Genomic DNA, 13,913 nt, shown 5'->3' with positions numbered 1-13,913 from the left:
AGATACTATAATTTACTTAAAATTTCTTATAAAATCATTGCAAATTTGCTTAGAATTTAGTTAAATTTTGCTAAGCATTAGCTACAAACACAATCTAACTAAATTGCATGGGTATAATTTCTTTCGAATTCTAAGCAAATTTACTTGGGATTTGAAAAAACATAGCATGACAATTTAGTGTCATATTTTACTTCTTCAGAAACTAACTATGAATTAGTCATAGCATGACAATTTAGATTTTTATCGGGTGGTTTAGCGCATATGATTTTAGCAATTGAAGCAGCACCAAAGTTGATTTTCACCAAGAACTTGATTGTTTAGTGAGCCTTAAATAAGTTAGGTTGGGCGTTGATAGATAGATGAAACCCACCCCAAACAGATGTCACTAAAAGTTCTTATAAAATCATTGCAAATTTGCTTGGAATTTACTTAAATTTTGCTAAGTATTAGCTACAAACACAATCTCGCAAAATTGCATGGGCATAATTTATTTCGAATTCTAAGCAGAGGAAACAGATTAGGCATTTAAAGAGATTATTATGTGTAAATAATAAAAACTCACCATCTCTTCCCATCAGCGTACAATACGTAGATAGTAAGATACGGAACTTGAAACACAGCTGTGACTCCACTGCATGTTAACCTCATTTCGGGTCTTTTTTTTGGATACTTACATTGTACAATACGTAGATAGTAAGATACGGAACTTGAAACACAGCTGTGACTCCACTGCATCTTTTTTTTATTTTTTGATACAACTGTAATTTCTTCTAATATTATGCTTGCTACATCTTATAATATTGACATTATAACTAACAACTAGGATAGTACCCGAGTTAGAACACGAATTAATATTTTTTTTTGCAATACACAAAATATCAATTTTAACGTTAAAATCATCTGTTTTTTGTTTGGATATTTGGGTCTTTAATAGTATAGGTTTGGTGTTCACATATAATAATTGACAATACATGCTGTGAGAATACTTGGAGATTTGTATTTTTTTGCTTTGTGTAAAAACAATTGTATGTTTAACTTGTATTATGAATATTTAGCTTCATATTAATAAATCTTGATTTGAGAATTACAGAATACATTTCATAAATAATATAAGTTTTTGTTATAATATATGAAGTTGCTAGATTGTAGTGATATTTGGTTTATGTTCAGTTTAGATTGTATTGATCTTTCCAATTCTTTAGCTGTTAGTCAAATTATTAAAAACAAATATATGTTAATGTAACAGAATTCTCAAATACATATTATCTGTTAATGAAAAAAGGAATAGGTTAAAAACTAAAATAACATTGTTTAACAGTAGATAAAAATAGGATCATAAATTAATAGATTAAATTAGATGTCTACGAACAAACGCATAAGCATAATAGCGACATGAATTCACGACATTATGATATCATCATAAGATGTAGTAAGGATAGTAGAAGAGAAAGTTTAGAGCATTTCAAAAAGGAAAAACTTATTTATTGTATGTGTTTGGTCAAAAAATATGAGAGAACTTAGTCTTATATATAAATGTGAGTATTGGTAGTGTTTTTTAGTTTATGTTTTTAACAAATACTAGGGAATTACTATTAAACATGGAAAAATGTTATTATAAGGAAATATTTGAATATTTTATTTTACAAATCTCTATTGCTTAGGATTTGAAAAATGTAATCTACTATCGAATACACTTTAACAATTTCGTTTGTTAAGAATTTTAGAAAAGAATATTACTGTTACATGAGGATCATTTGCTAATTAACATGATTGTAATACATTTCAAAAAATTATTCTACATTAGTTATTAGTTTTCCTTTTTATAAATCTCAACCAAATGAAAATTCTAAAACCTATTTGATAGTAAATTTCCGTTTTTAAAAAGAATTTTATGAAGAAATATAAAAACTATTTAATTAGCAAAAATAAAGTTTAAAATGTTAATTATATAAAAAATAAAGTTTAAAATGTTAATTATATAAAAAATAATTAGTAAATTTGAGAAACCAAGTTTGATATAATAAAATATATACATAAAATAATATAAAAGTCGAATTACATAATTTAATTAATTTATATAGTGAAATTAAGAAGTTTTCCTTATTTTTTGAAAATATATTTTAAAATAAAAAAATGTAAAAAGAAAAATTTGATAAATTAATAAAATTATATAGTTCTCTAGCATTATTTATTTATAGAGTTTCTTACCATAATTCTTCCATGTTAATTTGTTTTTATTTTGGCAACAACCCTACAAGGCAAGAGGCAACAACGCTAAACAATTTCCTTTGTATATTTTTCATGACGCTGAATATCCCAAACGATGTTGTTAAATTGGAATCGGCTATGGTGAATCCACCATCCTCAATTAGTGACGACGACGATCCTCCGAATATCTCCCCTACTCCGCTAGTTTTCAATCTCAACCTCTGCCGTACTAAACGTACTGTGTATTCAAAACTCTTTTCTTCGATTCTTATGTGTTTGTGGGCTTATTTGGCTATCTTTATGTTTTTGATATCTGTCAGCTGACCCCAAAGTTTTATTGGACAAGGCTTGGAAACTTCTAGAGCCAGCTCTCAAAAGCATCTTACATGAAGAGGACACTGACCATTTCAGCTTCGCTGAGATTAACAATGTACCTTCTTGTTGTTTCCCTTACTTTGATTATTATTATTCTTCGTTCGTTCTTAATTAATAGCTATTTTGCACAGGCTGTTGGTAAGACATGGTGGAATAAGTCAGGGGAAGCCCTTTCCAACCTGATTCTAGAGTTCTGTGGTGAATATATTTCCACATGTCGATGTACCATTTCTTCTCTTTCCTACATATGTAGGTTGTTGTGTGAATGTATATTTTCCCCTGAGTAGCTCTACTTTGTTCTTCTTTTTTTGCAGCAAAGGGTTGGTGAGGAGAAGAAAAAATGCAAAAGCCTCCTCCCCCTTTTCTCTCGACTCCAGGATGAGCTGCTCCAAGTTTTGTCAACAGGGAACTCCTGGGGGTTCATGCTTGTGCCATTCTTGAAAAGGTTCTAATCCTCCTCCTTTTCTCTTTAATGTGGGTTTTTTGTTGCAAAGTTTGTCTAAGTACATGTGGTTGGTTGCAGGGTTTTGAGAAGCTAATGGATGAGAGACCCTGGGAGGCCCTTCGTATGATGTATGATCTGTTCTGCCAGGCGGATTTAGTGTGTCATATCAACAATGCACTGAGCTCCTACATTTGTCAAACTGGAGAGAAGATTTTAAAGGAAGAAGGCTCATCATTGACTGAGTTCAAGGCTCACGTTGATAAGATATGTTTTACTTACTTTTCCGAAGATCCTTTGTTGGAGAAGACTGCCCAAAAGTGTTTTGAAGGTCTTGGAATGTCTGTCGTTTTACCTATGCTGGATGATCCATTCCCCGAGGAGATGTTAGAATTAGGAAGCTCAGGGCCTCTTCCGACAAGTCATTGGTTGCCACGATTGAATTTAGGCCATGTTGCTTTTGGATGTTTCTTTACTTTAACTAGATTCTTTCTCCGCGCTACGCGCGGATAATATATTTAAATTTGTTACATTTATCATTTTTATTTCTATTTGAACTTTTGTATATTAAATTATATATAACTAATTTTCAAATTTGATTTTTTTTTTTATATTTTTAGTTTGAAGTAAGTATTTTTATTATATGTAACACAATTAACTAATAAAATATGAAGAATCAAGTCCGAGATTTTAGACTTATGTAAAAAATATATAATTATGTGTAGAATGGAAATTATCTTAGTTTAAAATATTGGAATCTCATCTCGAATAAATCAACGAAAAAAAGTACTCCAATAACCTACTTAAAATATAAAATCTCCATTTCAAAAAAAAACAGGCGTATTTAATAATATTTTTTAAGTGTAATAGTTGAAAACTGACAATTGAATATAGATTTAGAATATTATTTTAATATATCTAATGGTAAAATATTAATTGTAATAAACAGATTTTGAATTTTGTAATACTACATGAATTAGAAGTCTTTAAAATCTAAAATCTATTTTATTTACCTAATATATGTTTTATTCATTTATTATTTTGACGTTAAAAAATATTGCTTTAGTTTTATTTGTATATTTATTTTTAATAATTTAGTTTCTTTTTAAGTAATTTTAAAATTATCAAGAATATAATATATTTAAAATTATTTATTTAAATATATCCAAATATGATGTCTCATTTTTATGTGTGTTTGCGTTAAGCATATTTAATTTGTAGTTTGTATAGTTAATAACACCTTGTTGCGCGTCGTTCTATGGTTTTAATAAATGTGTTGTCATTTCATTTTTATTACTACTAACATGATTTTTTAGTGATCAGTAATGTATTTTTAATATTATGTATTATATTTTATCGTATAGTTTCTAACTCTTCATGCTGGCACTTTCCTTAGAATCATTTTAATTAGATAATAGGTTTAAAGATGTAAATAAAACTGTGTATGTTGTAAATTTAGACTTTTTAACTGAGCACTATCAATTATGAAAATTATATTACGATTTTATTTTACTAAATCTTTTTCTGTGTAAATTATTTTTTTGTATTTTTACAATTTTATTGCTTTATTATTCTTTAATTGCAGATAATTGATATTTCCAGTTTTTGTTTCATATACCTTTGTTTGTTTTCTTTTTCCAATTACAATGTACAGTTCGACTGTTTTCTTTTTTGGATCAAACTACTAATATCATCAGATAGAAAAGCTTAAACTCCAGAATAAAGTGAGTATTTGTGCTAGAGAAAAGCTTAAAATAGTGAGATATTATAATATTAGAAATTATGGAAACTCTTCTCTGTTGTTCTACGCTGAACATAATTAAGTTGCTGTCAATTGATTCTATATTTTATGATAACTGGAAATACATATTTATGTCTTCCTTACATCATCCTTAATTGGTTTACGGTTCGATCATTTCTAATATACTGAGAGTAACATAATATCTACGTTGCACGGAAGCTTCATCGGACGTCCGATTCCCGCTTCGGAACCGGAATCGGAATCGGAATCTTGTGGAAGCTTACGGAATCTCGCTTCCAAAACGCTTCTAAAATATTCTCTTTAAAAACACATTGGAAGCTTACGATTCCGTTTTGGAACCACGCTTCCATTTAAAAAAAAACATAATGTCTTATATCAATAAGAATATAAAATTATAGTTTTTAATTTATATATAGTCCAAATTTTAATAGTATTGAATGGAGAGAATAGAAATATACAAATATTAAAACTAATACTATAAATTATCTTTATGCATTGAGGTTTTTATTAAAGATAAATCATATATTCAAATATATTATGTCAATTAATTATAAAGAATTACAAAAATATAATATTATTTATTTAATTTAATTTATGTGTATTTTCACAGTTTAAATATGAAGTCATTTCAAAATTATTATAAATGAATAAATGCTTTATTTTAAATTTAAATCATATAATTTTTAGTTTTAGATTTTTTAAAATAATCTTACATATGTATATATATTCCAATTTTTAATTTGTAGTCTTACATATATATATATATATATATATATGGATATGCTTCCAACACGTATCCGCTTCCTAATTTTTTAAAAAATCTCGCTTCTGCGCTTCCATACGTTTCCGCTTCCACGTACCCGCTTCCGTTTCCATGTAACATAGCATAATATTAGATGTTGATTATCTCATTCGAGTTAGGAATGCACATAATGAGAGAAATTCAAGGTATATATATAGAGTTAGTTTATAGATTACTCCATCTGCTTCAAAATGTAATCAATTTTAATTAAAATCTGTAATATTTAAAAGTTATTTCTTTAGAAAACTGTCATTTAATATTTAAATTTAAACAATTATACAGTAATTTACATAATTTAATTGGCCACGCAATATATAATAAATATAAAGTTACATTGAAATATAAAAACAATTTATATAGTGTAACAAAAAATACTTTTAAACCATTATATTATAAAACAAAGAGAATATTCAAATTGAAATATTAGAATAGTAAGTCAACAGTAAAATTATTTTATATTAAATTTTTTTTATTTTATAAATTTTTTTAAAAATTACTATAGCTCTTCTGGATCCGCTGCTAATGGTACTGTTTCTCAAGATCCACTTGTCGAAACACCTTCGCACAACCCTTCTCCTAGAGGCCAAAACCAGAGGAATGGCTCTGCATCACAAACCCATGGTGGTTGTAGTGACAACTTTTCACCACGGCACTCGCACAGGAACCAAAATGGTAACCACCACCACCACCACCACCAAAGTCATGGTGGCAGGCGCAGCCAGGAGCAAGGGAATCAAAACTGGAATTTTTGCAGAAGCTTTAGTGGGAGAGATGGAAATGCACATTCACAAAGAGGCGCCCCAGCATTTGTGAGACATCAACCTCCAACTATGCAGTCAATTCCTCCTCAGTTTATGGCAGCTCAGCCTATTCAGCCTTTTGGCGGGCATGTGCCTTTTCCTCCTAGTGAGATACATTGAAAGATCACGTTTTGGAACTCTTTTTTTTTTTCTAATGCGTCTTTCATTTCAGAATTGGCATCTCCATATTATCCCCGTATGCCTTTCATCAGCCCTCTCTCACCTGGTCCAGTCTTTTACCAAGTCCAAGATCTTCCTCTAAACGTAAAACTACAGAAGCAAATACAATATTATTTTAGGTAGTACTTTTGTATTGAATCTCTCTTATTCGTCTCATTTCTCTTCTGGGAAGGAGTAATTTAGATGCAAATGTTTCTTTTTGTTACAGTGAAGAGAATTTGATTAGAGACACATACCTTCGTGGGCACATGGATGATCATGGTTTTGTTCCGCTGCATGTGATTGCTGGTATCAAGAAGGTAAATTACTTTCTGGATGTGCCGTCATGCATGTTGGCCTGATTCACCTTTCTCACTGAATCTTATTTATTATTCTCGAGTCTGTAGAAATTGAGGATTAGCGTGTACTTGTATTCAGTCAATAATAAACCAGATGTTTTAAAATTCAAAGATCATGTTGTAATTTTTGTTTGAGTTGAAAAATCACTAACTAAGCTCAAGACTCACAGATATATTTAGACAAACATAGAACCATAACCAGAGAAGAAGATAAACACTTGAACCAATTATTCAAACACTATCTCCAATTACTATATTCAATAAATAAAAAAAAGAAAAGGATTTTAGAATTAGTTGACTAACCTCCGTAAGCTTGGTGATTAGCTGCACCTTCTCCCTGTTCTTTTCGTTGAATGCTTCAAGAGCTTCTTTGTACTCTCGTTCCTACACACCAGATTAGCATCTTAATAATGATCCTCAACCAGACATATAATGGATTTGGTTATGTGCAATGGCCATACCTTTTTCTGAACAGTATGACCCAAAGGCTTTAACTCTTTGTTGACAGAATCAATCTTCTTCCTGGCCAAAGCAACTTCTTTCCTCATGGGTTCAGCTAAACCTTCAAGTTCCTAAATATACAATTCAAACCATTAAGCTTCTTAATCATGGTAGTTTTCATAAAAAGGAAAGAACTTTGATCCACAAATCTCATTTTTACCAAATGGATTTTACAATTAGTGATACAAAAGTGGAAACACTCACAAAAGTCCCAATCTTTACTTATAATTTAAAAGAAAAAACAAAAAAAGAAGCTATTTTTTGTTCAATGTTTCTTGAAAATTTCAATACTTGGGGTCCTACAAATCTCCCCCTAAACATGAATCACAACCACATAGCTTCACTGCATTAAACCCCCATATGTCCAATTTTTATATCTTAATTTGTTTTTTTCTATGTAAGAAACAAAATTAAAGCACAATTCTCAAAAAAAAAAAAAAAGATGAGGAAGTAAAGATGCTATACCTCACGGATCAAAGCGAGGCGCTTAGTCTCCTCTTCGACACGACCAAGCTGAGCTTGAACCCTTTCCCTAATCTCCATCTTATTCTTCTCGATCTCCTCTTCTTTCGCCCTGATAGCAGACAAAGCCGTCCTCGACATCTCCTCGTCTTCATTCGACATTTGTCTGCTGAAACTCATGCTTCCCGACAGCTGAGCTCCTAGCTGTCGGCTGTGCTTCGCCGGAGGAGCCACCGTCGGCTGTGACGTCTCTATTGCTTTCCCTCCTTCATCTTCACTCGAAACCCCTTTAGCTCTCTCTCTCTCTCTCTCTCTCTCTCTCTCTCTCTCTCTCTCTCTCTCTCTCTCTCTCTCTCTCTCTCTCTCTCTCTCTCTCTCTCTCTCTCTCTCTCTCTCTGTGGCAGAGAAAAATAAGATATTGAGAGCTTTTCTTTTTAGAACCCAGAGACAGTGCTGTGATATGAACGAAATTGGGATAATATTGATACTAAAACCCTAAATTAGATCGAATCGCATATCCAATTTAGTTATGAAAACAATTAAGAAGTAAGAGAGAGGGAAAAAAGAGGAAGCACCTTCAATTTTCCAGGGAAGAAGAAGAATCCAATATATTTTAAGGAAGCCAACTGACATGGAAGCAATCAAACAAAGCAAGAGATTAGAATACTATGATTGATTTTCGCAGATAAGGAGAGAGGTGGAGACGATAATGAAGCAAGTCGAACGTTTATGTTATTAGAGGTTCAATTTATGGCTTAGATACAGTAGGGAAGAAACGTAGAAAACTGGGGAAGGTGAGAAAGAGAAAAAGACGATGTTTATGAGTTTTGCTAGGTTTATTTTGGATTGGGCTTTTGTGTCAAATTTTATATTTTACGGATCAAAGAAACAAAACAGCCCATCCTTCGCGTGACGTGGAAAAAAAAAGACATCCTATTGGTTGATTATTATTAAGGACGTGGAAGCATGTGGGAAGCCCTTATTCCCCTTTTAGTATTGTATTGATTATAAGAGCATGCCCATTGAAAGTTTTAAGAAGGAGTTCACACACTTCCCCAAAAAAAAAAATAATACAATATTGTAAACTTAATAGACTGGTCTCGTCGGGGTTCATCCGCAAGAGACGATTCATCACTGTTTTCGTGGGTCCCACGACACGTGGCGACCCACGATTGGTTACTTTATTAATATTTTTTTTTTAAAGCAAACAAATAAAAAAATAAAAAAAATAAAAGAAAAACCCATGTGGCAAACTCCACCCCGCATGGCTAATGGGGATGGTCTAAGGGATTATGAATTGTTCTCTCCCTCATCAGGGCGTGCCTACAGTGTAAGGAAAAAGGCTTTTGCCTTAAGTCCATGATAATTACAAGTATTTTTGGGCCCTTAATTCTCAATTGTTCCATGTAGATTAGTGGCTGAGAATGTTTTTAGATGGCACATATGGTAGGATCGATACTTTTAAGTTAATTTTTCTCACTTTTTTAGTTGGATTTTCATTGAAATTGACGAAAACTTTTAAGTAATATTTATATAGATCTCCGATACTCTTATATGTCTCCCATGCTATTGTGTTCTGTGAAAATAATATGAGAAAATCTAATCTTATATAAGTGTGAATATTTGTAGTTCTTTTTGTTTTATGGGTTTTTTTTAATGAAATTTCAATTTATTCATTTTTTATGAGAAATGACTTTTACAGAAGAATAATTGATCTACTCCTATTATGCCATGCTAGACTATGTGTAATCTAAGAATAGTAAAGAAAAAAAATTAGAATCATGACTACATAGTGTGGATAAACTACCGGCGCATAAGTCCTTCAAGCTTATATATATATCTCCCATGCACTTATATATCTTTCGTACTATTGTGTTTTGTGAAAATAATATGAAAAAATCGAATCCTATTTTTTTTCCTCGATATTTTTATTAATTAAAGGGCCAAACCCACGGACAAAGTCCACCAACCAGAAAAGTAACAAAAACAAAAAAGGCTTAAACAAATGGAGCAACTAACAAACCACACTACGGGTCTAAAGCCCAACAAAACGAAAACCCTAGCAGCCGCATGCCCCACGCAAACTCTGCAACTTTACCAGATCCCACCGGACCTAGAACCACATCGCGACCTCTTAATCTTCCGATCATCGTACCACGGAGAACCTTCATCGAACGAATCGAGATCTCATCCGCCGCATACTACTTCATCATTCTCGCTTCTTCCAACGGAGAGCATCAATCGATCTTGATCGAAATCTCATCCTTAACACAAACGAAGCCACCACACTCAGATCCATCTTCAGTCCGTCGGAGAGCGTCATCAAACGAATCGAGATCTCATCCGACCACCAAGCACACAAGAAAAGGGAAATAAAACCGGAAGCCCTAGAACCACCGCCTCCATCTCTCGGGACACCCCGAGCCGACTACAACGACTCCCGCATAGCCAAACCCACCAAACGCCTTCATAGACAAAGGCCACATATGCCGATGACGCGGAGCTAAGAGAGCCTCCACCCCCCGAGAACAAGAGCCGGCAACAGCGGAGCTATATAAGCTTCCACCTCCCAGAAACCAAGTTAAAAGGAGAAATACGCTCCCTACTTCTCAAAACTAAACACATCCAACCGAGTAAAGAATCCAAAACGAACAAAGAAACACAACGCCAGACCGATGGTGGCTGTGAAAGCCCCTCCATCGGGCGGAAAACCAGATCTCTCTTTCTCTTTTTTTTTTTTGATGTAGTTAGGTTAAAAGGTTATAACCTAATCCTATATAAATGTGAATATTTAAAGTTTTTTTTTTGTTTTTATGGGTTTTGAACAAGAAAGGAAATATAGTATAAACTATATATAAAAAAAAAGGAAAACTGATAATTATTTAAAGCGTTTTTATTATCAAATAAGTTTTGCAATTTCTTAAGCATCTCTTATTTATTTGTAGCGTTTTTATTATAAATTTTGGTTGTTAATTTGTTTTGGCGGCAACCGTAAAAGGCACGACCGACTCTCTCCTTCAATTGGTGAAATTGCTGTCTGTTATCTTTTCTTTTTGCCTACTCTTCCTATTCCTCCGATCGGTAATCAAGAGACGGCCAATGAAACGCTCAATCAGCGAGGGCGATTTGTCCTCCTCGTCGAAGAAGTCGAAGCACCGTGAATCTGAAGATCTCGAGTCCGATTTGGCTCCACCGCCCATCAGATGCTCAATCAGCGATGGGAGGAGACGGACACAGACCATGACGCTGAATATCCAATCGATGTTGTTAATTTGGAATCGGCTATGGTGAATCCTCCTCCGAATATCTCCCCTGCTGTGCGAGTTTTCAAGCTCAACCTCGTCATTAATAAACGTAATCTCTAATTCTCTTGCTTATGTGTTTGTGTGCTTATTGGCTATCTTCATGTTTGTTTTTGATATCTGTCAGCTGACCCCAAAGTTTACTTGGACGAGGCTTGGAAGTTTCTAAAGCCCAGCGCTCACATGAAGAGGACACTGACCATTTCAGCTTCGCTAAGATTTCGAGAATAAAGTAGGAGAAGCCCTTTTCAAACTGATTGTAGAGGAATGTGGGGCATATATATTTCCACAACCCTGGAGTCTTTGGCAGTGCATTGCAATGATGATGATGATGATGATCCCTCTCTTCTCTTGCTTCCCTTGGAGAAATTTTGCCTGGAGTACGGTGAGAAATTTAAGCTCATCTGTAGCATTGGTGGGGTTCAAGGTCGGATAAAATTTCTTGAAAGAAAAGTGTGGGATTTGGGTTTTGAGCTTTTACCCACAAAGCTCTTCTTGGCCTCTCAAGTTCGTGACAAGGTTCGAACCAGCGTTCTACTTCTCATTACGGATCAGAGGTAACTTTCCTATTGTCTGCTGTCATCATGATTTTTAGGTGTTGGATATACTGACTGACTGACTCTTTTCTTTCTCCAGACTAGGCAAGTCTGTTAACCTGAGTCTGCTAAAGAATCTTATGCTTATGCTTAATGGGTCGGTTTCCCGCGAATTGCGCTTCTTGGAGAAGCCTTTTCTTGACTCCACTGCTGAGTTTTACGCCGCAGAAGCAAAACAAGTCCTGGAACAGTCTTCTGACCTTCCCCACTACTTGAAACATATCGATGTACCATTTCTTCTCTTTCCTACATATGTAGGTTGTTGTGTGAATGTATATTTTCCCCTGAGTAGCTCTACTTTGTTCTTCTTTTTTTGCAGCAAAGGGTTGGTGAGGAGAAGAAAAAATGCAAAAGCCTCCTCCCCCTTTTCTCTCGACTCCAGGATGAGCTGCTCCAAGTTTTGTCAACAGGGAACTCCTGGGGGTTCATGCTTGTGCCATTCTTGAAAAGGTTCTAATCCTCCTCCTTTTCTCTTTAATGTGGGTTTTTTGTTGCAAAGTTTGTCTAAGTACATGTGGTTGGTTGCAGGGTTTTGAGAAGCTAATGGATGAGAGACCCTGGGAGGCCCTTCGTATGATGTATGATCTGTTCTGCCAGGCGGATTTAGTGTGTCATATCAACAATGCACTGAGCTCCTACATTTGTCAAACTGGAGAGAAGATTTTAAAGGAAGAAGGCTCATCATTGACTGAGTTCAAGGCTCACGTTGATAAGATATGTTTTACTTACTTTTCCGAAGATCCTTTGTTGGAGAAGACTGCCCAAAAGTGTTTTGAAGGTCTTGGAATGTCTGTCGTTCCCACCGAGGAGATGTTAGAATTAGGAAGCTCAGGGCCTTTTCCGACAAGTCATTGGTTGCCACGATTGAATTTAGGCCATGTTGCTTTTGGATGTTTCTTTACTTTAATTATAAGAGCATGCCCATTGAAAGTTTTAAGAAGGAGTTCACACACTTCCCCAAAAAAAAAAATAATACAATATTGTAAACTTAATAGACTGGTCTCGTCGGGGTTCATCCGCAAGAGACGATTCATCACTGTTTTCGTGGGTCCCACGACACGTGGCGACCCACGATTGGTTACTTTATTAATATTTTTTTTTTAAAGCAAACAAATAAAAAAATAAAAAAAATAAAAGAAAAACCCATGTGGCAAACTCCACCCCGCATGGCTAATGGGGATGGTCTAAGGGATTATGAATTGTTCTCTCCCTCATCAGGGCGTGCCTACAGTGTAAGGAAAAAGGCTTTTGCCTTAAGTCCATGATAATTACAAGTATTTTTGGGCCCTTAATTCTCAATTGTTCCATGTAGATTAGTGGCTGAGAATGTTTTTAGATGGCACATATGGTAGGATCGATACTTTTAAGTTAATTTTTCTCACTTTTTTAGTTGGATTTTCATTGAAATTGACGAAAACTTTTAAGTAATATTTATATAGATCTCCGATACTCTTATATGTCTCCCATGCTATTGTGTTCTGTGAAAATAATATGAGAAAATCTAATCTTATATAAGTGTGAATATTTGTAGTTCTTTTTGTTTTATGGGTTTTTTTTAATGAAATTTCAATTTATTCATTTTTTATGAGAAATGACTTTTACAGAAGAATAATTGATCTACTCCTATTATGCCATGCTAGACTATGTGTAATCTAAGAATAGTAAAGAAAAAAAATTAGAATCATGACTACATAGTGTGGATAAACTACCGGCGCATAAGTCCTTCAAGCTTATATATATATCTCCCATGCACTTATATATCTTTCGTACTATTGTGTTTTGTGAAAATAATATGAAAAAATCGAATCCTATTTTTTTTCCTCGATATTTTTATTAATTAAAGGGCCAAACCCACGGACAAAGTCCACCAACCAGAAAAGTAACAAAAACAAAAAAGGCTTAAACAAATGGAGCAACTAACAAACCACACTACGGGTCTAAAGCCCAACAAAACGAAAACCCTAGCAGCCGCATGCCCCACGCAAACTCTGCAACTTTACCAGATCCCACCGGACCTAGAACCACATCGCGACCTCTTAATCTTCCGATCATCGTACCACGGAGAACCTTCATCGAACGAATCGAGATCTCATCCGCCGCATACTACTTCATCATTCTCGCTTCTTCCAACGGAGAGCATCAATC

General features: G+C 33.9%; 2 protein-coding genes across 2 annotated transcripts; one reads left to right on the top strand and one right to left on the bottom strand.

Annotated features, from left to right (window-relative positions):
* Window positions 1-5,977: 5,977 nt before the first annotated feature.
* On the bottom strand, window positions 5,978-8,207 carry LOC106380730. The gene is made up of 4 exons (XM_013820556.3): window positions 7,874-8,207; window positions 7,369-7,479; window positions 7,211-7,291; window positions 5,978-6,949 (listed from the first exon to the last, which is right to left on the bottom strand). Exons 1-4 carry the CDS (start codon window positions 8,048-8,050, stop codon window positions 6,938-6,940), a joined length of 381 nt encoding a protein of 126 aa, XP_013676010.1. The 5' UTR covers window positions 8,051-8,207; the 3' UTR covers window positions 5,978-6,937.
* A 709-nt stretch (window positions 8,208-8,916) lies between these two features.
* On the top strand, window positions 8,917-13,622 carry LOC106385500 (putative cullin-like protein 4). Its single transcript, XM_013825411.3, has 5 exons — window positions 8,917-11,224; window positions 11,300-11,729; window positions 11,809-11,995; window positions 12,088-12,218; window positions 12,297-13,622. Exons 2-5 carry the CDS (start codon window positions 11,440-11,442, stop codon window positions 12,310-12,312), a joined length of 624 nt encoding a protein of 207 aa, XP_013680865.1. The 5' UTR covers window positions 8,917-11,224; window positions 11,300-11,439; the 3' UTR covers window positions 12,313-13,622.
* Window positions 13,623-13,913: the final 291 nt, after the last annotated feature.

This window comes from Brassica napus, chromosome C3 (genome assembly GCF_020379485.1).
Source record: "Brassica napus cultivar Da-Ae chromosome C3, Da-Ae, whole genome shotgun sequence".
In the NCBI taxonomy this organism is placed as follows: domain Eukaryota; kingdom Viridiplantae; phylum Streptophyta; class Magnoliopsida; order Brassicales; family Brassicaceae; genus Brassica; species Brassica napus.
Note: the sequence above shows the minus strand (reverse complement) of the source record. Positions and strands in the feature narration are given on the sequence as shown.

Bases quoted from the DNA above. Each gene is read 5' to 3' on its own strand.
- LOC106385500 (XM_013825411.3), top strand. From the start codon at position 11,440: ATGTGGGGCATATATATTTCCACAACCCTGGAGTCTTTGGCAGTGCAT. The intron at 11,730-11,808 runs GTAACTTTCCTA...TTCTTTCTCCAG, and splicing joins CTTCTCATTACGGATCAGAG to ACTAGGCAAGTCTGTTAACC. The intron at 11,996-12,087 runs GTACCATTTCTT...CTTTTTTTGCAG, and splicing joins ACTACTTGAAACATATCGAT to CAAAGGGTTGGTGAGGAGAA.
- LOC106380730 (XM_013820556.3), bottom strand. From the start codon at position 8,050: ATGAGTTTCAGCAGACAAATGTCGAATGAAGACGAGGAGATGTCGAGG. The intron at 7,480-7,873 runs GTATAGCATCTT...TTGTATATTTAG, and splicing joins GCCTCGCTTTGATCCGTGAG to GAACTTGAAGGTTTAGCTGA. The intron at 7,292-7,368 runs GTATGGCCATTG...TCTGGTGTGTAG, and splicing joins GTCATACTGTTCAGAAAAAG to GAACGAGAGTACAAAGAAGC.